The sequence below is a fragment of the Salvelinus alpinus genome, chromosome 16 (assembly GCF_045679555.1).
Source record: "Salvelinus alpinus chromosome 16, SLU_Salpinus.1, whole genome shotgun sequence".
In the NCBI taxonomy this organism is placed as follows: Eukaryota; Metazoa; Chordata; class Actinopteri; order Salmoniformes; family Salmonidae; genus Salvelinus; species Salvelinus alpinus.
Genome location: NC_092101.1, coordinates 23,133,026 through 23,159,753, shown reverse-complemented (window position 1 = coordinate 23,159,753; position 26,728 = coordinate 23,133,026). Strand labels below are relative to the sequence as shown.

The following is a 26,728-nucleotide window of genomic DNA, read 5'->3' as shown; positions in this document are numbered from 1 at the left end:
GTATGTATGAATACTAAAACACACAGAATACAGAGGAGGATGAAGAAAGAGAAGAGTAGAAATATGGAAGTCAGCATTCTACTTCCATCTTTGAATGAACAGAGATATAGAGAGGATATATTAATATCTATCTATTTCCTTACTTTCCTTTAGTATATTTACTCAGAAAAGCAGGAGCAACAAACAACAAGAGCATGACCCTGTGTTTGCTACCGGGTTGTTTGCGCTAAGAATTTGTAGCTGATTATTGTCTGTCTGTGGTACTTTCAATTTCCGCCAAAGGAATTAGGCTTGTATTTGTGAAGTCAGTTCCCCCTCACAGCTGAATTCCTTCATCTCTCCTTTCTAAAGGGGAAATTAAAATAAATAAACCAAATATATCACTGTGGAGGCCTATTACATTTTTAACTAAACCGTTTTGTTGATATTCATGTATGTTTAGTCTTCACACAAAAGGAATATTTAATAACAAAGCCATATATTTGAGACAATGGTTCAGAGCGGCTTATTCAAATGGGCATTAGCTCATTAGTCCCTACTGTTTTTGTCTGAGTATAGGCTAAGTTATGTTGAAAATGAGTGTTTTTCTTGCTTACATTAGTAATATTGATAACACCAAAACATTTATAGGGAGACTTATTAATGCTTATGGGATTCAACTGTGTTATAATTTCCTTGCTTTCCAATTCATTGAAATGCATAGTGTTATCAATAAAACAAAAAGCTTTTTTGAATCAATTATAAACGAGAGACATTTATGGCGTAAGTTTGAAATTAAAATGTGAATCTACTTTACAAAGCAAATGTTCTACTATATGTGATTTATCATCCTGCTTTAAATCTCAATCCAAATGAATTACTATAGATCCCCCTTCAGGGCATAAATAATCAAAACATGCAATTATTTAACAAATCACCACTTTGATTAAGATACTGCCATGTTAGTGACTATGCCTGACTGGAAGCAGGCAGGAGATAGATGATTGAGAGGACACCAACATGACCATGTGGCATTTCTGCTGGGAGTTGCATGTGAATAATTACCCACACTGCTCAGGGACTGGAGACAGTCCAAGTCCTCTCTTAGGCACGGTAGCATGTCAACAGCAACAACAAGATCACATCTCACACAAAACATTGGAGAGCTGCGGGGTGTTTATTTGTCCACATCTGGCTATTCAACGGTTCTACAGATTGATTCAGATCTAAGGGCGAGGCATGTGGTCAGTTATATTTCTGTAATTAATGGTTAGATGCCTCTATGATAGGGATGGTACTGAATATTGATATTATGCACTGATTACAGATGGTTAGAAGTAAACTGCCCTGTTGAGTAATGGCAAAGTATTCCACTGTCCATTTTAGTCAGCCTCACTCCTCTCTTAATTTGTCTACTAGTTAATCCAGCTCTCATTTGTCTATCTACATCTGGACACTTGTCAGATGTACTTCTTTTCAACTCTATTATGAACAACTGCATCTGCACAGCATAGGATACAATACATTAACTACAAGACATCCATGAGAAAAAACTATGTTTTACCTGTTTATTTCCTATTCAGTATTATATTGCAGCCAATATGTTACTGTTTATCATGCAACTATCATGTAATCCTTTCAAATACATCCCATTGTTACATGTATAAAAATGTAACCATGATATTTCATACCTGATTGGATGGATGGAAACAGCACTCAGCAAGCTGAACTTTACCTTTACATGTTTGATTTGAGTACACTATTCTCAAGAGCACTACTCTCAAGGGCACAGAATCTAAGGCGGAGCAAGCTAATTTAATCACCACAAACCACCACCACGGTTGTTCAGCAGAACCTCTACTAGCTTTAATACTGTTCTTACACCCATACTTATACCTCCTTCACCATTACTTGATTCAGGTATAAATAAATAATTGTATTCTTCCAGGAGGACCTTGCCTCACCTATAGATCCTATCGCTGTTTGAGGCAATACTCCGTTTTAGAATGACTTCTCTTCACAACAATGGTAGCCTAAGCAAAGAGAACACAACCTGATCTTATAAAATATGATTCTTATTTGTCTCTTTACCCTCTCTCACTCCCTGTCCAACTGTGAGAATCTGAGAGCCCCGTTGACACTCCACTGTTATGCGTGTTAGCACCGTCAAGTGCAAACTCTCCCACCTTCTGAACCACACCATCCACAGCTCTTTACTCACCCCCAGTTCTCCCACTGAGGTCAGCAGCCCCCTCCTTTACCCACACCAGTCTGTGGCATACCATCCAGCTGCTCACAAACCCCTACTTTATATTAATCTGAGTATCTCTACTTATTAGCATTGATATATAACCTTGGTGCTGGATAGTAAAGATTGCACCCTGAGTGTTGTAACTCTAATGGAGGGCAGTAGAAGTGTGGTGACACTGCCCAGTGTTAGAGCCCCACTGACAGACAGCAGGGTGCTGCTCGATGAGGAGCGCGCTCAGTTCCACACCGTAAACACTAACGTTAGATATCTCCCCCCCCTCCTTCTAACACTCCCAACGCCCCCGCCTCCCTCTTTTAGCACGGAGTTACTGGCATGTCCCTCCATCACTACGCTACAGAGAGCAGTCAGGGAGACAGGGTGCTATCGGTGTCACCATGGTTGGGAATTGCTTTCTTTTCAATTAGCATTTTGATTGCACGGAAAAGCCCACACACAAACTATCAAATATTCTCTTCGAAAAATGAATAATGCTTCCCACATTCAAGATGCTAATATGGAAGCTGGCAAATTCCCTTTGTGACAGGGGCAACATTTTAAAAGCAGTATAATGCCATTTGAACATTTTATTCAGCTTATTATTAACAGCATACAGTAAAATAATGTTTGATATGTCTATGGAAATGTAGAAGTCAGGGAAAACAGCCTCTGTGAATGCAGAAAGGTTTTACAAAAATATTTGTTTGTTGATTTGGTTAGTCAGCCCTGCCACTTGGCTGTATGTTGTTGTTGTGGATGGATCAGAGTTAAACTGAGTCCCTGGCAGGCACTGCCTCCCACCAGCCGGGGGACAGCCCGGGGAGGAAGTGACTCTGAGCCCTTTGTCAACAATGGATGCACAAACATCCACCATGCAGCACAGACAAGCGCTACCAGCAGTGTCAGAGGCAGAATCAGAGGAGGCACAGGCGATTCTTTAAAAACCTGTCTAAGTGAGGGGAAATGTACACCAATGCAGGCATGCATATTACAGACACTCACACACACACACACACACACACACACACACACACACACACACACACACACACACACACACACACACACACACACACACACACACACACACACACACACACACACACACTCTATTTCTACATAAACCTATCTCCCTCTGATACACTACACATTCACAAACGCTATTCACAACTGTAGGCCTACAGTACATACACTGTCAAACATTACAAAAATATAACCTACCAAAAATGTGCACTATAAAACATGAATATACCAAACCTACAAAAGTACAATCAACTATTTACAATGAACAACATCATGAACAATATCATGCAGGCAAAATATCAGATAAAACAATGTACTTTACGTTTGCTGTGCACAGGTAACATGAATAGTTTACGATTGGGCAAACCTACAGGGAGGACAGGAGATTCACGCACCACTTCTTGGTCGTAAAATGGGTGTCGATCCCCGAAACCTCTCCACTGCCCCTCGCCTCCATGCTTTTCCTCTCATAGCAATGACTATACCCATCGCCTTCTCCCAAAACTGGATGAATAACACCACATTAACTGTTAGGGAAGGAAGGCACACTGAGTGAGGCATGGTGCTACTGCTGCAGGCTGTCGGATGGATGCAAGGACACAACAAGCAGCTGGCAGGCTGCAGCCTCCTTACCATTTTAAACCCATTCCACTCCATTTGTGAGCCGGCAGCTGTTTTCTCTCCCCAGCGCCTGAGCAAATTTCCCCCTCACTTGGAGCTCTCTCTCTTGCTTTCTCTCTCTGTGATGGTCAGACAGTAGGCGGATTGTGAAAGCAGGCATTCCCTTCTTCCAGAGCGGCTTGGTGAGAATGTAAAAGGCTTCAACGTGAGCTCTGGGCTGCAGCCCCCTCCCCGGTCTCCTCCTCATCTGTGAGGTCAGAGCTCCCCTCTTTCTGGAAGCGTGTGCTGCAGCATTCTCACTGGCTCCTGCGCCTGTCTTTCCAGCCCACTCCTCCACAAAGTTAACACATTCACTCTGGTAGCCTCACAGATGCAAGGAGCGCTTGGCAAAGAAAAGCTTTTTGGTACCAGCAAAGCAATCAATCGCTGCTAAGGTCTTTGCTTGAGTGAGCACAAAGAGTGATTGCACCCTCAGGCACTATGGTAATAGGATGCCTGAACAGCACTATGTATATAAATTAGCTATTACTGCATGCATGATTAAGTCTACAAATATACACTACGCTAGTTTGTATACATTCATATGTGCTCATATTTGTTGCATGTATCTTATTCAAATAAGGATGGGAATCCAGTTAAAACGTATGTCATTTACAATTCATGAAACATATCATTAGATATTGCTAAAACAAATTCAAAATACAAATGTTATATAGCCTAATTTTAAGTTGCAGTTATTTAAAAAAAAAATAGGCTGTTAACCCAAGGCTGGCTTAGTTATTAGTTAACACAGGCTACTATTGATATGCATATAGCTATCTATTTTAACAGTGCATTGTGAGTGAATGAATGTATCAGTGTCCTCTGTTTTTAGTGTATGCAATATAACGGTCTGACTTTTAGAAGTGTGTGATGTGAGAATGTATGTGTGTGATCGTTTTAATATAAGGTAAATCCAAAGAAAAATGTCCATCCTGGATGGACAATAAAGTTGTATTCTATACTCACGTCAAACTGTAAATCTCACACACACACACACACACACACCTGCAGGAGCGACACATCTAGAAACAACAAAGCGCCCCAAAAAATTGGGATAGGCTCACTACGGATTCAAACACAAACCCCATACGGAAGTGTATCACCTGGCTAGGCTACTGCTGCAGAGGTGCAATGATGACGGTGACTCAAAGCAGTTCATTAAATGTAGACAAATAATAAGATAGATATAGCTTATAAGACAGATGCCTTAGCATAGGATAAACAAATTGTTCCCTACTCACCATGACCATTCTTGTTTCAGGTTGAGGAGGATAAAGTGAAAGGAGGGCAGCAATTATTTAGTCTTCGTGTGGATAAAGAAAATCGGTTGCTAAAGGAGTCGATCCTAGTGCTGGGCGCGCGTGGTCCCAATGACAATCGGATAAAGAAGGCGCGTGTGAGTGGATGAACGTGAGCCTGCTGTGTGTGCAGTGTCAGAGGCGAGCCGTGGGTGGAAATCTCTTCGGGAGCGTCGGAGAAAAGAAACGGTCCCAAAAAATAAAACAAAACTAAAAGGGTAAGTCTTCACTGAAAGGAAACAGCTAATGCAAGCAACCCTTTTCCTTCAAACCATTTATGGGTTATTCAGTCTGTATGGTTTAGAATCTCATTGGCTGCGATAGAGCGGGGAAGGGGTGGTGCGCTAGTGGAGGAGAGTGTTGGAGGAGGGCTATAGACGGAGCAGCAGGGAACTACGGGGGGCGATGGTACCGACGTAAGATGCTATTTATATTACGCACTACAACATCTACAGTATTCATCTCACCATTCATCTCACCTCCAAGCGAAGGGAGAGAAGTTAATTGGCAGTTGTAACATGGAGCGAGGAACGGTGCGATGGTGCGATGAGGTTTTGTAGCCTACATGGATGGAGACCTAGCACCATAAACATTGTATAGAGAAGTACAGTAGCGTAATCGTTCCTCTGCATGGCATTACACAGTAGTATATCTGCCCTTTTGATGTTGATGATTTTGTTCATGTTACAGCCTTGCCCCGGCTCGCCACTCTATACCCCCTGCTCCCTCCTGTCTTTTCTGTGAGCTTCAACCACATGTGCCTCCCTTCACAGCTGCACGCAAGCACCATCAATAATTACAGCTCTGTGGTTGTAGTGCTCTGGTGGGAGGACTTTTGTACCTGGGTAGGGGATGCATCACATCCCATACCTATAAGCCTACCACTAGGCAGGGCCAACCCGTTTAGGTGATTTCTGCTATATCACCCAAATAAATAAATCACAGCACGATTTTGGACTCATTCAGCAGTTTTTACCTGATTTAAGTACAATACCATCGGAAATTAATGTTGAAAGTTACATTTGTATTCCTAAAACTGAAGTTGAAAATAATGCTGTAGTTGCTTCCTGTTGACAATACATTTTGATAAATAGCCCAATGTAAAAACACAGTTTTAAAGTGTCCAAATGAATAACCAATATGCTGAAACAGGAGTACACTACATGATCAAATGTATGTGGACACCTGCACGTCGAACATCTCATTCCAAAAATCATGGGCATTGATATGGAGTTTGTCCCCCTTTGCAGCTGTAACAGCTTCCACTCTTCTGGGAAGGCTTTCCCCTAGATGTTGGAACATTGCTGCGGGGACTTGCTTCCATTCAGCCACAAGAGCATTAGTGAGGTCGGAAACTGATGTTGAGCAACTAGGCCTGGCTCGCAGTCGGCGTTCCAGTTCACCCAAAAGGTGTTTGATGGGGTCGAGGTCAGGGCTCTGTCCAGGCCAGTCAGGTTGTTCCACACCGATCTCAACAAACCATTTCTGTATGGACCTCGCTTTGTGCACAGGGTCATTGTCATGCTGAAACAGGAAAGGGCCAAACTGTTGCCACAAATTTGGAAGCACAGATGTCATTGTATGCTGTAGCATTAAGATTTCTGAACTGGAATTAAGGGTCCAAGCTCGAACCATGAAAAATAGCCCCAGACCATTATTTCTCATCCACCAAACTTTACAGTTGGCACTGTGCATTCGGGCAGGTAGCGTTCTCCTGGCATCAGCCAAACCCCGATTCATTAGTCTGACTTCCAGATGGTGAAGCGTGATTAATCACCCCAGAGAACGCATTTCCACTGCTCCAGATTCCAATGGTGGCGAGCTTTACACCACTCCAGCCGACGCTTAGCACATGATGATCTAAGGCTTGTGTGTGGCTGCTCGGCCATGGAAACACATTTCATGAAGCTCGACAAACAGTTTGTGTGCTGACGTTGCTTCCAGAGGCAGTTTGGAACTCGGTAGTGAGTGTTGCAACCGAGGACAGACAATTTTTATGCGCTAGGCACTTCAGCACTCGGTGGTCCGGTTCTGTGAGCTTGTGTGGCCTACCACTTCGCGGCTGAGTCGTTGTTGCTCTTAGACGTTTCCTCTTCACAATAACAGCACTTACAGTTGACCGGGGCAGCTCTAGCAGGGCTGAAATGTGACAAACTGATTTGTTGGAAAGGTGGCATCCTATGACGGTGCCACGTTGAAAGTCTGAGCTCTTCAGTAAGGCCATTCTACTGCCAATGTGTGTCTATGGAGATTGCATGACTGTGCTCGATTTTATACACCTGTCAGCAACAGATGTGGCTGAAATAGCTGAATCCACAAATTTGAAGGTTGTCCACATATTTTTGTATATATAGTGTATTTCTGTCTGTAATAAAGGCCTCTTGTGAGGAAAAACTCATTCTGATTGGCTGGGCCTGGCTCCCCAGTGGGTGGGCCTATGCTCTCACATGGCTGCACCCCTGTCCAGTCATGTGAAATTCATAGATTAGGGCATAATCAATCTATTTCAATTGACTGATTTCCTTATATGAACTGTAATTCAGTAAAATCCTTTAAATTGTTGCGTTTATATTTTTGTTCTGTGTATATATACACTTTTTTTGATGAATCAGTGTTATCGATATCACGCTGAAACAAATTGAATAAGGGGCAAACGTTTGAGACAGAAAGTCCCAACTTCGACAGACAAGTGTCTAATTCTCGCTGAAGTTTCTAGCCACATCTATTAACTAGCTAGCTGGGAAGGGCTCATCAGGACAAATTACTGACTAAACCAAATCCGTTCGTCTCCACTCTACTCTCGCTGTGTGACATACGTCAGCAATTTGGGCACCAGGTGTGTCCGTATAGCCTCTCCATCATTAGTCACTCTAGCATGGTGGTGGAAAATGGTGTTTCATAAAGAATGTATTCATATTTTCCCCACCTTGTCGCCATTAAATCTAGTTCAGGAGGAAATCGAAGCCTTTGCAGCCTGAATGGAGAATGTTTTATGTACGAACTGGTCCGTGGGGGATACGAGTGTATAGCCAGCTGCATGCATTCCCTTTGGACGGTAAGATGAAACCACTCAACATCACCATCTGCCGGCCTTTGGGCCAGTGTGAGGTAGTAACACAAACTGTCCACATTAGGAAAATTAGCGCAATATAAAATGATTTAACATGATTATATGTTGCCTACTCACAAACTATTGCAACAATGACATATTTGAGAGTTAACATTTTTTCTCAAAAACAATGTAACCGGACCGCTCTAGACTAGAGCCTCCATAGTGTCTGTGCAGCAGCCTGAACATTTGAATCCCTGTACTACTGCAGTCCTGTCAATCCTACCCTGCACAAGTTAACTACAGTACATGCCACATCTCAAACATAAACTTCAGTAATGCCACCTTTGCATTATGAGAATGCCTCCATAAATGTATTCAATGTGGCCTCCAACACACAGCTACGATTTGATGTAGGCCACACAATAATTCATAACTAGATTTTACAATGATAAAATAACAATGCATATTTTATACAGTATTCTAGATACAATAACAATGCATATTGTATACAGTATGTTCTATACCTCATCTACCTTAATCTAGCAGCCACATCCTCTTGGGGATAGTCTGATTTGATTAGAATAGCTTTTGGTATGAGAGCTGCAGTGACCAGAGAGGCCATAAAATACCAGATTTACCCTAGCTGGCCCCAGACTCAGCGACAAGGAGAGCAAGCACCTGCATACGCTAATTCATTTAGTTGACATGGCACAATATATTACACTTTGCTGTGTGGTTGTTTTGTTACTGCCCAATGTTTTGTTACAGCATTTGCCTGTGTGTTAGGCAGCAGTAGGGCTATTTTATCCATTGTTCAACACTGCGTCAGTACAGTACATTGTTTTATTCCAGACATCTAGCTAGTCCTCTTTTATTCAATTAGGAGGAGGTGGCTCTCATGGCAGGCAGACTAACTTGAGTAAGTCCATTAACCTCTGGCTGAGTTCACCAATCTCCAGCTGAACGAGCGCTGATGGCAAATCACACAGAGCTCTTGACAGCCAACAAAACGCTGCAGCACTGTTAGCCTAATCCATAATATGCCCAAAACATTTTCAGGAGTTTTTTGGTGTGGACATGGGCTTGGAATGACTCAAATGTTCATTTCTCAATATGTAAAGTAGACAATGTATGTGTTTTCTTTATGAATGCATGCTATACATACTATATCTGCACGTAATATGTATGCACTGTATGTATATTTGTACATGTACAGTAGTAGTATACTGTATAATATCCATATACAGTATTTACATGCATAGTGACAATGAGAAGAGGCCAATAACGTTGGTCAACTTTCACAGGGCACATAATTTCCCCACATTGAGAAACTGCTAGGAAGAGCTTTGAAGCTCTCCAATCTCCCCACTGCACCTCTGGCCCCTCTACCTCACTGAGTACTAATGCCATGCACAACAATGTGCTTGAAATACTAATGAGCATTAATTAAAGCTACGGCTAAAGCCTTGCCACCCTCAATTAGGAATCAACAGGACTCGGGTGTTTCCCGAATGGATGTGTTTGCTGGAGTAATTGTATTATGTGTGGTATCTTCCGCTATCCCTTACTGCCAGGCACAATATCACATACCAACTGCCTATTTGTTTCAGGAGTTTTCTGGTGCAATGCTTCTCAGTCTAGAAACCTGCAATTAATACTAGACTAGGTTTTCTATCGCTTTTATTCTTCCGACTTGACCTTTTAGAATTCATTGCATTCTGTGCAAGCTTGGGAAATAATTCTCTGCCTCACTGACTTTAATATTCTTTCTGGCACCATGCTTTTATTGCCACCTTTTAATTCTTGGCTGTAAATATCAGAACATAACACAGATGAAAAACAATCATTTTTATTTTTGATGACAGAGAACTTTAACTATTGAAATAATAGGTACGCAGTAACGGCGCTCCAGGAAGAAGATTCTTATCTATGCACGACATCCTCAATAACTCAAAATATTTAAAATATCCTTAATATCCTCTATTGTAATTGCTTTGTTCCACCAAATTATTTTCTTACGTTGTTTTAATAAATACTGTAGAATGTGATGGATGAGAGTGAATGGGGTCTTAAAGCAGTGCTACATATTGCTCTTTCCGGTGTTGTCAGATGGGGGAGGTTGGCTGCCTGAAGACAGATGGAGTGAGCTGTTTGAGAGATTCTAAATAGGATGCCACCCATGCTGGGAGATTTCAGATCTAGTCACTGGAGTTGCTGGGCAGGAAGGTTTACCTCCCTTGGGCTTTGACTCTTTATATACACTATGTATGTGTGTAGGGCTGGCACAATAATCATATAATCATGTAACCGACAATGATTAACAATAACCGTGAACTAAGGAAATGCCACGCCCTGATGTCATGCGTGACTGGGGGTGATCTAGTTTATTTATTTCTATGTGGTGTTCTAGTTTATTTTCTATGTTGGTGATTTGTATGAATCCCAATTAGAGGCAGCTGATAGTCATTGTCTCTAATTGGGGATCATATTTAAGTAGCTGTTTTTCCCACCTGTGTTTATGAGATATTGTTTTGAGTTAGTGCACGTAGCATCTCTGTAGTCACGGTTCGTTGTTAGTTTATTGTTTATTTGTTTTTGTCTTTGCTAAGTTTAACTTCATTCATTAAATGTGGAACTCAACATCCGCTGCGCCTTGGTCCGATATTTATTCCAGCCAACGTGACAGAATATTCCATCAAAACAGGACCAAGCAGCGTGTTCACCAGGTGAAGGATTTCTGGACATCGGAAAGAGATAATGGAGGACAGCAACGACGACAGGGTTCGCGGCTACAGAAAGCCCAAGGACAACCCCAAGTTTTTTGGGGAGGGGGCACAGGGAGCTGGCGACTGAGCAGAGGGAAGAGCCAGAGACTGTCAGGGAGGCAATGGCGAAGTTGGGAGAGAGTGAGATGAGAGAGATGTTGTGCAAGTGTGTTCTGCTCAACATCCGACCAGAGGATCCGTTTAGCAGTCTGGTGCAACCTGTGCCGGTTCCACGCTTCTGGCCTCAAGTGAACCTCTCCAGTCTGGTACGTCATGTGTCTCCTCCTCGCACTCTCCCTGAAGTGCGTGTCCCCAGTCTGGTGTGTCCTGTGCCTGTTCCTCGCACTCTCCCTGAAGTGCGTGTCCCCAGTCCGGTACATCCTGTGCCTGCTCCTCACACTCTCCTTCAAGTACGCCTTCCCAGTCAGGTACGTCCTTTGCCTGCTCCCCGCACTCGCTCTGAAGTGCGTGTCACCAGTCTGGCGCCACCTGTCCCGGCTCCACGCACTAGGCCTCCAGTGCGCCTTCCCAGTCCGGTGCGTCCTGTGCCTGCTCCTCGCGCTCGCCCTGAGGTGCGTGTCACCAGTCCGGTACAACCAGTGCCGGTCCCACGCACCAGGCTTCCTGCGACGATCCCCAGTCCAGAGTTTCCGGCGACGGTTCCCAGTCCAGAGCTTCCGGCAACGGTTCCCAGTCCAGAGCTTCCGGCGGCGGTTCCCAGTCCAGAGCTTCCGGCGACGGTTCCCAGTCCAGAGCTTCCGGCGACGGTTCCCAGTCCAGAGCTTCCGGCGACGGTTCCCAGTCAGGAACCTCCAACGACGGTCCAAGGTCCGGAACCTCCTGCGACGGTCAACGGTCTGAGCACGGCGTCCAGTCCAGCTCCAAGGTCAGTCTTCTTCTGTGTTGGTGCCCAGTCCAGGCACAGCGTCCAGTCCCGCTCCATGGCGGGAGCCTTCCCATGCGCCGATGCCCAGTCCTAAAACGGCGTCCAGTCCAGCTCCATGACAGGAGCTCTCCTCTGCGCCGATGCCCAGTCCAGACACGGCGTCCAGTCCCGCTCCATGGCAGGAGCCTTCCTCGGCATCGAGATCCAGTCTAGGCACAGTGTTCAGCCTGGGTCCATGGCTGGATCCGCGGGATGAGCAGGTTCTTCGGCCCGCACCAGAGCCACCACCAAAGATGGTGGATCCGCGAGTTGAGCGGGTTCTTCGTCCCACACCAGAGCCGCCCCCGATGCTGGAGGATCCGCTGGATGAGTGGGTACTTCGTCCCGCACTAGAGCCGCCACCGACACTAATCACCCCCCCTACCCTCCCTATTTGGTTTCAGGTTTTGCTGCCGGAGTCCGCACCTTTGGGGGGGGGGGGGGTACTGTCACGCCCTGACCATAGAGAGCCATTGTTTCTCTATGGTGAAGTGGGTCAGGACGTGACTGGGGGTGATCTAGTTTATTTATTTCTATGTGGTGTTCTAGTTTATTTTCTATGTTGGTGATTTGTGTGATTCCCAATTAGAGGCAGCTGGTAATTGTTGTCTCTAATTGGGGATCATATTTAAGTAGCTGTTTTTCCCACCTGTGTTTATGAGATATTGTTTTGAGTTAGTGCACGTAGCATCTCTGTAGTCATGGTTCGTTGTTAGTTTATTGTTTATTTGTTTTTGTCTTTGCTAAGTTTCACTTCATTCATTAAATTATGTGGAACTCAACATCTGCTGCGCCTTGGTCCGATATTTATTCCAGCGAACGTGACAGGAAAATAACCGTTATAACAATAATTATACTTTATTTTCAAGTGCATATCGTTTACCCAATAGCAGTTTTTCATTTTTACATGAAGGGGATAAAGTTGGTCATTATAGGAGCAGAATGTAATGGTCAGGAGGAGAAGCTTTATTTCCAAAAGTTCCAAGGGGTCAAAACCTTTCGCTTTTGAGACGGGTGTCACCAAAGCTGTATTGTATTCATTAGGTGTGTCATAGATCATTTTCAAATATCCATTATGATATATTACGAGCTCAAAACATTTTCAAATAAAATGTATGACAATAACCGTGACTATTTGCTTGACAATTCATTGTTACTCAAAATTACATAATCATCACAGCCCTGTATGTGTTTGCGTGACAGATATAAGGAAGGTACAATCTATCAAATTTGTCTAATTTAGTTTTGGGGATTCTGTAAGATGTTGCATAAAAATAATTGTGAATTCAGCTTAAGGCTTATGTACTGTACAGGCTAATGTATTTAGACTATTCTGGAATGTTTTTTTGTTTTTTGTTTATGCTTCCATTTTTTTAAAGTGGAAAGCTTTACTGGCCCTAACCCAGGAGGATTGCCAACGGTGCAGTCAGCAATGTAAAGCCCGTCTCATTGATTGTCTCTGCCTGGACATGCCCAGACGCTCTCTCTCACACCCTTTGTTCCCAAAGTACCTCCGACATGACACACCGATTGCTGTAGCCCTAATTATAGTGCCCCACCAGAATGGCTCCTGCCTTTGCTGAAAGCCTGCTAATTTTGAGACCAGCATCTGGCTAATTGTCATGAACTCCGCCTGCTCTCTCCTGTCCTCCCTACTCACCCTAAACCCCTCCCACTCAAAACTGCTCCACGGATTAACATCCAGTGAATACTTTTTTCTGCTGATGCAAAAAGAGATCGGTCCTCAATGCTGACTTGAGTTTCAACCAATGATCTTTATAATTTTTACTGCTGACTACACATGCACGCACACACGTGCTCTCTCTCTCACATACTGTACACTTGATTTTTGCAGTTAGAATAGCAACATTGTAAGATATCTCTTCTGTATGTAGTTAGTATGAAATCAGTTTAGGCATGCAGCAGACAGTCTTATAGTGTCAACTTCATTTAAGTCAAAGCAATCTAACTGTTAGATCCAGTGTGTTTGACTCATATTTCACTCTGAATAATTACAGGTTTATTTTAAAAGGTAGCAAAGTTTAGGTGTCACCTGAAATGTGTCAAGAACTGTTAACATTGTAAGAAGTTTCAATATGTCATGCTCATACATGTACTAACCCTCTGTGCTTAATGCCATACATGTAACTAACCCTCTGTGCTTAATGCCATACATGTAACTAACCCTCTGTGCTCAACGCCATACATATAACTAACCCTCTGTGCTTAATGCCATACATGTAACTAACCCTCTGTGCTTAATGCCATACATGTAACTAACCCTCTGTGCTCAACGCCATACATGTAACTAACCCTCTGTGCTTAATGCCATACATGTAACTAACCCTCTGTGCTCAACGCCATACATGTAACTAACCCTCTGTGCTTAATGCCATACATGTAACTAACCCTCTGTGCTCAACGCCATACATGTAACTAACCCTCTGTGCTTAATGCCATACATGTAACTAACCCTCTGTGCTCAACGCCATACATGTAACTAACCCTCTGTGCTTAATGCCATACATGTAACTAACCCTCTGTGCTTAATGCCATACATGTAACTAACCCTCTGTGCTTAATGCCATACATGTAACTAACCCTCTGTGCTTAATGCCATACATGTAACTAACCCTCTGTGCTTAATGCCATACATGTAACTAACCCTCTGTGCGCAATGCCATACATGTAACTAACCCTCTGTGCTTAATGCCATACATGTACTAACCCTCTGTGCTCAATGCCATACATGTAACTAACCCTCTGTGCTTAATGCCATACATGTAACTAACCCTCTGTGCTTAATGCCACATATGTAACTAACCCTCTGTGCTTAATGCCATACATGTAACTAACCCTCACTGCTTAATGCCATACATGTACTTTGAATAAACAAAATAGATTTCAGAATTTGTTACATTCATCCATGGATTCATCCATATCTTAAAATATCACTCATTTATATATTTTTAAGAATAAATCCGAAATTCCCTTTGATTTTAAAGAATAAAAAACGGATCTGTAATGAAATGGTGACTTTCACAATGCTGTTTGAATGACCACCAGAAAACCAGGTCAGTGAAAGGTCAACAGTCCTTGATTAATTAGCATGTCACACTGGGCCTGTAGTTAGATCCTCAGCTTTGCTAACAGGAGGCCTCGCCTCTTCCAGCCCGTGCTGTGACATTTCCTACGAGGGACACTAACCGGATTGAAAGTGTCCTCCCCTGCCTGCTTTTCTAGCCCATTTATACCTGATTTGGCATAGACCTCAAAAACATTCTGTTCATCATGCACCTTCCATGGAACTGGGCCTGTCATGGAAAAATCCCAGTACAGTACGTTCCTCATAAATTAGCTGATTATTTTTAATGACACCCAGGTTTGTCTTCTCCTCAGTATACAGGAGTTTACGTAGCTCTTTTTGATTTCCCTTGAAGAATCCATTTACTTCCTGTATCGAAGTGTTGGCTGCACCTGGCCGTGCAACTCACATTGATTATCATCACTTACCTGGCTTAAGTCCAGTCTGCACCCATAACAAATCAACAAATTGGGGTCAGACCTTTTGTCTCGATACAGTGTGACAAACTCAGCATTGCTTACTCCGAGACATCAGGCATCAATTACAAATCTGCATTTAGCTGTCGGGACTGGCTTCTGTTATCTTTGATGTTTAAGACGACAGACAAATCCTTACTCATCTCCTAAAACTGCTTGAGAAACTTTTCTTCGGTAAATACCTATCTTTCCCTGCCATTGGACATGAATCACGTCCATTTCAACTCATACTCATATCACCACCTAAGAGAAACTTCTCAACAAGACATTCATTCTCACTGTATTTTTGTGCATTCAAATTGCCATCGATTAAAATGCAATTGTGTTTGTTGTCCATAGTTTATGCCTGCCCATACCATAACCCCACCGCCGTCATGGCGCACTATAAAAAATAACATTGTTTATGGTAGAGAAATGACCATTCAATTCTTTGGAAACAGCTCTGGTGGACATTCCTGCAGTCAGCATGCCAATTGCACACTTGAGACATCTGTGGCATTGTATTGTGTGACAAAACTGCACATTTTAGAGTGGCCTTTTATTGTCCCCAGGACAAGGTGCATCTGTGTAATGATCATACTGTTTAATCAGCTTCTTGATATGCCACACTTGTCAGGTGGATGGATTGTCTTGGCAAAGGAGAAATGCTCACTAACAGGGATGTTAACAAATGTACACAAAATGTGAGAGAAATACGTTTTTGTGTGGGTTGAAAATGTCTGGGATATTTTATTTCAGCTCATGAAACATGAGACCAACACTTTACATGTTGCGTTTATATTTTTGTTCAGTGTAGCTGGAGCTTTTAGACTTAAGAAGTGACATGGCTTGTCTACCTGCCTAAGATATTTCTGTCTGTGGAACAGAATGTGATGGGAGAAAACCACATACTGTATATGGAGAGATGGCCACGTCACAAAATGCAGGTAGTAAGACATTTATTACAATTCAGTAGCGGTGGTAGTTATTACAAAAAGCAGTGGCCACGCCAATGGACCTTTGATAACCACAGCAAGGTAGCCTACATCTCAAGTATATACTTCCAAAAAATTGTTTGGGAGCAAGGACTTAGGCCCCTATAACCTTTAACTGAAATGAGAGGGCTGTAGAATTGCACAGGGGGGTTTGCATGGTTGACATGTATTCTGGCTCGGATGGTGCAATCACAGCAGGAGACCTTGGATTACAGTCCATTTGGATTACAGAGGTGTTGCCGCTTGATAAATGACATTCAACTGCAACGACACGTTGCCTTCTCCCCTTGTCATTACCAGTGTTGCCCCTCATCGTTATTGGCATCTGTGTTGCCATTGTGTGTGGCGAGTGCTGTCATGGTGTTGTAGTGGTTGGCTGTGGGGCGGCCTGCTCTGTGTTTGATCCCAGTCGGGGTACCTCCACGCTCTGGGGGTGACCACTGCGTCCATCTGGCTGGGGCTTTAATCAGAACCTCCCCTCAGAGCGGGGAATCATTCTGCTGCCTGGCCCCAGCCCTTCGCTGTGCTGCCTGCCTGCCTCAGAGCACTGGAGCCCTTCTAACATGCCCACGCTGCACATTTCATCTTTCTAAATGTCACTTCATGGTTTACTGCTCCTCCTTATGATGCTAGTAGGAAAGCGAGTGCACAATGCTAGCCTAACTCTGCAGTATTTTAATTTAACAGCATATATCCTTGTCGAATAGCTTCACCTTGTGTGTTGTAGTAGCTGTGTTTTATTAAACAAGAAAACCCCTTGTTTAGATAGGCGTAGACCTATGTTTGATAAAATGCAATGCAGTAATAAATTATGTTGTGTTTCTACACTGTAGCTTTGAAAGGAATGAATACAGCCCTCTGAATCAGGTGTGTTTTTCTGTGGCTACAACAAAAGTGTGTGGTGTTGGGGGAACACTTGAGGACGCAGGTTGCCATTTATTGAGATTACTCATGTACTGGAGGCAGCTCTAGCTGGCATAGCCACAAAGTCATAAAATCTGATGTTAAACCCAACCCTAACCACACTGCTAACCCTTATGCCTAACCCTAACCTTCAATTAAGATCAAAAAGCACATTTTTTGTTTTCATACATTTTTTATTTTGTAGCTGGCCCATCCAGCTGAAACCGCTCCGTTCTTCCTCCAGGGCAAGACTCATGACAATAAACGTCAACCTGCCTCGTGGACTAGAGTTGGGAAACACTGCTCTGAAAAAACAAGCCCCCCCACCCATCCCACACACGCGCGCACACTCTTTCTCAGGAGGATAGAGAACGAGATAAGGAGAGTAAAGAAATGGAGAATGGAGAGCGCAGCAGAGAAGAATACCTTAAGGAATAATTACCATACATAAATACGATTTTCTCCTGCTTTAAATTGGGTTATTTTAGAGTCTTGTCACTGATGTTCTAGGAAGACTCCATGGTAACACATTTAAACCTGAATGCTGCTGTTAGAAAGGATGAATTATTAATGGCTTGGAAAACTAGTAGGGATGATGCTTTCCCAGGGCTGTGAAGAGAACCGCTATGTGTCTAAGGAAGTAATGCCTGGCCTCGCAGGTCTTCCTCAGTAATGTACACGTCAGGCACATATAATTTATTCATGACCGCAGCAGTCACTCTGTAGCTCCCAAACAATTAGTAAATCAATAAAAGGGATGTGCTAAAAAACTATGTCAAGATTCAGCCACAGCCTATTGCTCAGGTGTTGGCTACATTTATCACTTCACCAACAGTCAGTAAGCTGTGAGCTATAGCATTCTTGAATCTCTACTCTTAAGATGGAGGCCCGATACTGATTTGCTCTTGAATAGCAGGTGCACCCATTTGACTGCCATTTTTTTGTTTTATATTCTTATGCATCATAATGTGCAATGCAATTTTGAATAAAATTAAAAGGCATTTTTTTCTAATATAGACACTTCGATTGTATGTCTTGAAAAGGTAGAATGTGTCTTTTGTGAGGAGATAATCTTGACTAGAGCGTCATTGTTATTTTTATGAAAGATGGAATCCGCAGGTCGTGGGTGTCCCCATTCCACCCCACTTCTTGTGTTGTGTTTTGGGATTTTGAGCCCAGTCAGCTAAGAGAGATTACAATAGTAAACTACACTGGTCAGTAGGGCTCAAGCTGGGTAATGCCTCCTTTGTTATAGTTGGTAGTGTGGCCCATGTTTATGCTGCTGGAACTGAGTGTACGGAAACAGTTGACTGGGATTGGCATAAAGCTGTGTCTGTTTTCCCCAATACCCTTTCACCGTTCCACTCTAATTAACAGTAACATTCATTACTGTGTGTACACAGATGAGAGTAAACCTCGCTCTCAGGCAATAAAGACAACACCATTCCATTTTTTCTCTCCAAACTTTTCAACGTTGTTCCTTTTCTAATTACTCTGTTAACAGCCGTGAAATAACTGTGATTAGATATGAAACAATGGCGACAGTAAGCATGCCGGTAAATAAAAGTGGCTCTAAAATGAAATGTCGGTTTAATCAACACAATATAACTGCTCTTGGGGGTTGTAAGAGGAAAAAGCAGTAATGTTTGCTATTAAAGTTTGTGGTTTCAAACTATTGTAAGTTGTTAAGCATTCTGACATAACAGTCAAACTACAATTTCTGTTCTCAAAGTCATGGTTTTCAAACTATCATCATAATTGTATTCTGTGTTTCTCTAGTCTTCAAACACTTCTCTACGGGTGAAATCACAGACTTACTTCCAGGTCAGGCTACCTGTATTCAGAAAGCTGACCCTTCTGCTAAGTGTTATGGATGACAACCACCTCTCCCTGTATATCTATCTGGACCTTCAGCACCATGGACAGTGACATTGCTAGCAAAACATGCTAATGTGATCACACTTAAATGTACTCGGAGGACAAGTTACACAATAGGGTTGCTGGGTATTAAAAGACAGCCCCTGGAGGAGGCACTGTGAAGCAGTAAAGAGAGAGGGCGAGAGAGAGAGTGGGCCACCTGTCCTCTGCGGGGCACACAGTGCTGTGGTCGGCCCTGCCTCCCCTCTGGCTTAGGGAAGCTTTTTGCCTGGCTGGAGACACCTGCTCCACTCAGCGGTGACGGCTCCCAGCGGGACACTGGCTCAGCTGCTGCTCACCAGGCCCCCCTTGCAGCACTGGTCCCCTCTCAGTGTGGCACTGCCAGCCTGCCCTCCCGGCCCTGCCTGCCACGCAGGAACACAGTACAGTAGCTACCACAGCCGGCTCAGAAATCAATTATGATGGCATTGACTTGACACGATCAGTGTGATTGGCATTCATTGGACAGTTACTGGGTTCTTTACAAGAAGCTGCCAAAGCATACCCTATACCACACAGGCCACCTGACCCAACAGTTAGTTTCTTTATGGGCGTAATTAGCATGTAGTAAGCATGTAACTATTCAAGTAGCTCAGCATATTCTCTAACAGCCTTATTGTTCGGTTCTGACTTAGAATATGTGGACAACTATAAATACCTAGGTGTCTGGCTAGACTGTAAACTCTCATTCCAGACTCACATTAAGCATCTCCAATCCAAAGTTAAATCTAGAATCGGCTTCCTATTTCGCAACAAAGCCTCCTTCACTCATGCTGCCAAACATACCCTCGTAAAACTGACTATCCTACCGATCCTTGACTTCGGCGATGTCATTTACAAAATAGCCTCAATAAACTACCCACCACTGCGACCTGTATGCTCTCGTTGGCTGGTCCTCGCTACATATTCGTCGCCAAACCCACTGGCTCCAGGTCATCTCTGAGTCTTTGCTAGGTAAAGCCCCGCCTTATCTCAGCTCACTGGTCACCATAACAGCACCCACCCGTAGCACGAGTTCCACTGGTATGTTTCACTGGTCATCCCAAAAGCCAACACCTCCTTTGGCCGCCTTTCCTTCCAGTTCTCTGGAATGACTGGAACGAATTGCAAAAATCACTGAAGTTGGAGACTTATATCTCCCTCACTAACTTTAAGCGATCGCTGCAGCTGTACACAGCCCATCTGTAAATAGCCTATCCAACCAACTACCTACCTCATCCCCATATTTGTTTTTGTTTTTCTGCTGTTTTGCACACCAGTATTTCTACTTGCACATCCTCATCTGCACATATCACTTCAGTGTAAATTTCTAAATTGTAATTACTTCGCCCTTATTGGCCTATTTATTGCCTTACCTTCTTACTTCATTTGCACACACTATATACAGAGTTTTCTATTGTGTTATTGACTATACGTTTGTTTATCCCATGTGTAACTCTGTTGTTTTTGTCGCACTGCTTTGCTTCATCTTGGCCAGGTCGCAGTTGTAAAAGAACTTGTTCTCAATTGGCCAACCTGGTTAAATAAAGGTGAAATAAAAAATAATAATAAAAATTGTGGACACACACTACAATAATCTATGATAAGATGTTCCACAGCCTATATGTAGTTAACAGCTGTGCCGCAGTTTGAGATGGGCTGTAGTTCTGCAGCTGTATGCAGATGACCGCTGATTGACCTGCAGGAGAAATAGCACTTTTCTTCCTAAAACTGAAGAGAGCTCTGCCAAATCGCATTAACCTAGCCACATATGATTGAGCAAGGTTCTGGTACCTCTGCTGATAAAGGAAGCGTTCCTTTATTTTCAGACAACCACACACTGAGTGATTGTGTGTCTTGGCTCTTTCTTACTCATACTGCTGTTTTTAAAAAACTATCTAAATCCGGTGAACCCATATGGTTCAATGAATCATGTTGGTATTGACATGTTATGAATTGAGATCTTCGTTCAGTTCACTCAATATTGGTCCAAATCTACCATTAAACAAATCCTGGTTATTTCTTAATTTCATTATTCACCGATAGTAAATCCTAAAATGATGCGCCTGTAAGTTAATCAATATCAATCTATGGCCTTTGTATCTGAGATATGATTTTGTGTCGCAGTTAGGCGGGTGATTCTACCTACTTGGCACAGTGTGCTGCCTCTCTCAGAGATGATACATGCCTCTCTGTATATTGCACCTGTTTGTGTAACAGCAAAGGCAGGCTTGTGGAGCTTAAATTAACTAATTTCCTGGGGTAAATTAACCAGAGAAACACGGCAATCAGGGAAGGAGGAAGTGATGGAAGCGGCAGATGGAAAGAGCTAATCATTGTTGTGAAATAGAGATGACCCTTACAATCTATGGGGTGCCAATATGCCTTGCCAACTGCTGTACAATTCCCTCTACTCGCCTTGCTTCTGTTTGTTGTGACGATGCCTTAAATGAGTTAAGGTAAATCTAACCTTTTTGTTACTGAAGAATGGAGTTACCAAAGAAAGCACAGCGATATGAAAAACAACAGCTGCATGACGACAGTAATCAGGGGCTCACAAATGAACAGCATTCAAAACAGACAGTTAAGAAATCTTCATTTATTCCTCACCCATATCTGCCTCTGACTACTATCCATGCTGAAGTTCTTGGATTTTTCTTAGACCATTCATAGCAACCAATATGGCTGCTATTCTGAATGGCATGTTCTCCTCCCAGTCTATGTTGGCTGGATCCATTGGTTCTGATAGAAAACTCAGTAGAGTTCTAGAACATGTTAGACATCCTTTTAAACACAATGTTCTCTAGCTCACCTAGATCCTGACAAATGGCTGCCTGGACTACAGGGACATTATTCTAGACTGTAGCCATTTAGCAAGCTATGTATTTTTCTTTATTACTTTGCTATACTGGATTCCCTTGAAATATATTTGAAGGTGTTCAGTATCATACCAGTATAATAACAACCTTTAATTATTGCTTTTGATTTCATTTTGTCAATCCTTCTGTTTTGATTTCATACTGAAGCATAGCCATACAGTGGTATTACACAGCTCACACTGTAAGACAGCTCAGACATCTAGAACTAAACATTTTGTTCTCTAGTATCATAATATTATGCCTTGCATCCACCAAAAGAATAAAACAATCCAGCTCTCCAAGAGCAAAGCCTCAACAATCTTCCAGCACATTTATCTAATGTATGCAAATGATCTAGCTGTGCTTAATGAAGGTACCATTAATCATTGTAACGATGGTCAGTTTTAACCAGGGTAATCAGAATCCCAGACACGCCTCATATATTCTGATTTACATACAACTCATGTATTCACATTTATTTTAACAGGAAGTAGCATCGTATTTGTGCATTTTCGGGATCACATAGAAACAGGGTCTGCGTTTACTCTGATCATAGCTTTAGAACTGTCTGCCTACTCAGTCAGATATAATTAAAATGAATACAAACATCCACATCAAGTTCTTTAGCTAACCCAAATGCAAAATACTTTCACGTGTTGCAATTAAAAGGCTAGTAAGAGTTGATTTAATAACTTGCCATAACCTCACTATCTATTATTACAATCTACTATTCAATTTTCATTTCAGCAGAAATTATGGCACTGTGTGGTACTATTGTTATATGTGAAAGAGAAATTACAGCATCAATGTACTTGTCATATGCAATTGAAGTTTATATTTCCTCAGTAGTATAACTACTGGGATTCTTTACAGGTAGCAAGATAGCATGACTGTGTATGCGAAAATAGTCTGTGAGTGAATAAGACGGTTCTGCCAGGTGAATAAGAATATTAAGTCTTTATGGATGACCAAACATTTCCTCTGCAATCGTGTACAGTCAACAGCAGACCTCAATGCTGTCAGCATTACAGCTATTTCTGCTAAATGCAGGAAAGCTCTAGGGTGGGAAGCTGAGCCTGTTTGAAGGGAAGCCGAATGAGAGCCCGTCACAGATTAGACACCCACAGTTTCATGTAGATGTAATGCACCAAGTAAGGGATTTTCTCTCAACGTTTTCCAGTCAGGGTTTTCTCATGCCTCTCTTCCCCTTGAACTACACTCTACATTATAAACAGCACATACTGTAGACTCACGTTCTAACAATAAGGAGGTGGAATAAATTATCTCAAAGACCAGACTTAATGTAGGTACATTGCTGCTACCTCTTCTCATTACGCACAGAATTTAACTGTTAATATATCGTTATGGCTTAACTTTAGTTGCCACTAAAAGCCACCATCTTCATTACATAAAGAAATCAGATCAGTACCCTGTCTAAACAAATGTTAGAAAAAGTAAAACTATTGAACTACACTATATCCATACTTGTATATTCTGTCCAAACAGAGCATCAGGTATTAAAGATAACATTTATGTTTTACAGTATTTCATAATTGTAGCAAGGTTTCATTGTTCTTGCAGTAGCCCTGTGTTTCTAAGTTGCCGCACATCACATCTGGCAGTTACGAGTGTCAATATGGTGAATGTAGTAATGTACCCAACCCCACACTTTTCAATTAAAAACTATTACCTGACGCCATATTACATACTCATTTCTATATTCTAATTTGATCTGTTTCAGATTTTAAAAAATGTTTAAAAAAAAATTGTTTATAAATATTGCAGTAACTATGTCCATGCGCATAACAGATAAGCTTACACACATACAAAATTCACATAAAGATGCAGGCATTGGCAAACTACGCACACAGTGAGGCTGCTACACTGAATTCATACACACTGAAAATTCACTCTGCCGCTCTTACTCCCAAGATAACGGACTGATTGACAGAGGGTTAAATAATGCAGAGTAGGCGGATATTTTTGAGCACACACAAGCATGTAAATAGCTGCTAATACAATTCCTGGGGATAGTCATCTTCCTAAATTGATCTATTCTCTACTGCTCTCTCTCACTTTGTCTTTTTTCTCCTGTTAGTGTTTTAAGAGTGAGATATTTCTGTCTATCCTCTTACCAAAAGTGACCTGGACCCCATCTGGGTGGATGGGAGATCCCTGGGAAATAGCGGCGAGAGCCTCTCAGGGACGGAGCCGTCAGCAGTGGCTAGTCCCGAGAGCTGGGGGTACCGCACCATCATCTTGAGATGCTGCTCACAGAGTGCACGCTCACACACAGATAGAGAGAGGGGGAGAGGGAGAGAAAGGAAGAACAGAAACGGAAGGTAGGAAGGACAGAAACAGAATGGCAAAGGATAGCGGGAGTGAGGAGACGAAAGAAGAGAGAGGGGGGAAGAGGAGGGCAATCACAGTACACTATGCACTCACACACAAGCTTGTGTGTATATGCACACACACCCACACACAAGCACACAATCATACGCTCATACACATATGCACGTACACACATTTTGAGCCCAAGATGGGCGATTCCTCAAGCAAGCTTAGCATTGATAGCTACCTTGCTTTGGGTAAATTAGGGGAAATAAAACAGTGGTCACATAAAAACAGCCAGCCGCCTAGCATCCCATTTGTTACTGCAAGCAAGAATGAGTGAGAAGCGTAGTGATCCTTTTCTACTACCAACCATCGAGCTTGGCTAATAGGCTAAGCTTTGGTCATTAATCAACCCTGCGTCTTTACACTTAAACCATGAGCACAGAAATGTACACACACAATAATACACAACACAGAATGGTAGGCAGCACATACACTGGGGAGGTGAGAAGAAACAAAGCCAATTTCTTTACCTCATTGCTCAACAAAGCAGCGTTGAGAGTTCGGCTGATTTCAAACATCTTGTAGTCAATGTTTTTTCGTCCTTTTCTTATTTTCTAAGGGCTCTCCTTCAGTTATTGTCTCCCTCTTTCTACTGGAAATGGGAGTCAGTCCCAGGAAAAAAATAAAAAATAAATAAATTTAAAAACGGGAAAAAAATCCTCTATAATATCTGTTTAGTGTCAGATTTTTGTCCCCTTTTCCCCCTTTTTTGGTACACCTCTGGTGTATGTGGCGCTTGTGCCCAGGGTCTCGGCACACGACTGAAGAGTCAATATTTTTTTTATCTCCCCAGTCAGCACATTAAAACAAGCAGTCAGGCTGGCGGGCTTGTTCCCTTATCTGTCCACCGCACACTCGCTCACACAATGCGCTCCGATCCTCACACTGCTCTCTAGCAGATTAGTTTGTCCCAAAACATAGCTCTTAGTTTAAACTCCCTCTCTCTCGCCCTTTCTCTCCCTCTCTCTCTCATTCCATCTCTCTGTGTCGCTCTCTCCCCCCAACTCGCTTGCTCACGCTCTCATCCAGGCAGCTACAGTTCACTTTGCTACCACAAGGTGGGAAGACTGTTCTAACAACAGCAACGCCACCACATCTGCCTGTTCTCTCGGTTTCCTGTATGTGTATAAGACATGAGACACAGGGATCAGGCCCATTCCTTCTCCTTTTCTGCCTAGTCCTCATCTCAATAGGACTACTTAATAGCAGGATGATGGAACACCACCATAAATATACTATTGTGTATTCAGTGTATTCCTTTTCAGCATGACAAGTAAAAAATAGCCACATAAAACATGAACATTGGTGTGAGAAATATTATTTGTGATACAGTCACCTGTACCATCTCTCTTGGGTCAGATTATTTGGGTTTGCACTGTATGTGATTTAAGGCTTGGGATACTACAGTTACTATGTTAAATCATGTTTATACAACCCAATTATGACAGTAATTCCAGTGTTACTACAGAGCAACATAATATAATTTCCTGTAGATGTATTTCTACTGAATATAATAAACTGCGTGATGATATCGTTCATCAGTTTGGTTTGACTTCATCTTAAAATAGTGAAAAAGTCTCAGTACCTCCACAAGCAGCATGGCTTGTCGGTCTCCAGTGCACTCACTGTATGTACTTTTTTGCCAGGCCCCAGGAGAGGACTATGGCCAGTTAATAGCAGCCCATTGACACCAGACCATCTGCTGGTATGGACCACAGCCAGGAGAGGACAGAGTCACTGCAAGCAGAGAAGAGAGACAGTCTGCAATTCTCTCCTAATGCTGTTAATGTTGTGCATTTGAACGTGTGATTATGTGCATACTTGCATGGATATGTAAAAGATAGTTAGAAGGGAGAAAGTAAGAATATGGCTGAAATCGTACATACCTAGAGAACAGCTGAGACCATACAGCACTAGTCAATAATACAACTACTAGGTGTTTTTTTTCTATCATGGCCTTATTCTTACATTTACCTCACAAAGGCTGTTACCATGTACAACTGGCTTCTCAAAACAGTCTCTCTGGGGACAGCCAGGCCACCTGTACTCTGGGATGAGCTGTCACTTGAATCATCCAGTCTGAGGGTTGATTTCTCTGTCAGCTGCCTTTCAAGCCCTCTTCTCTGACCTGCTCAGTCCCAAGTCTCTTGATTGCTGTCGCCATAGTGATAGTCTCTTATGCCGCC

The 26,728-nt window shown here is 42.7% G+C and overlaps 1 protein-coding gene across 10 annotated transcripts in view; it reads right to left on the bottom strand.

The window, feature by feature from the left end:
* elavl4 (ELAV like neuron-specific RNA binding protein 4) overlaps positions 1 to 25,551 on the bottom strand; it is a 77,108-nt gene extending 51,557 nt beyond the window's left edge. Inside the window, exons 1-2 of one of the 10 annotated variants that reach the window (XM_071345416.1) lie at positions 25,013 to 25,551; positions 24,281 to 24,412 (exon numbers count right to left, since the gene is read on the bottom strand). In XM_071345416.1, coding sequence (XP_071201517.1) covers positions 24,281 to 24,412; positions 25,013 to 25,060 — 180 coding nt within the window. In that variant the 5' untranslated portion in view covers positions 25,061 to 25,551. Of the gene's footprint in view, positions 1 to 3,883; positions 4,121 to 5,154; positions 5,530 to 24,280; positions 24,413 to 25,012 lie in introns of those variants that run through there. The other 9 variants (XM_071345417.1, XM_071345414.1, XM_071345415.1 and 6 more) reach the window with 9 other exon arrangements.
* Between the last annotated feature and the right edge of the window lie 1,177 nt (positions 25,552 to 26,728).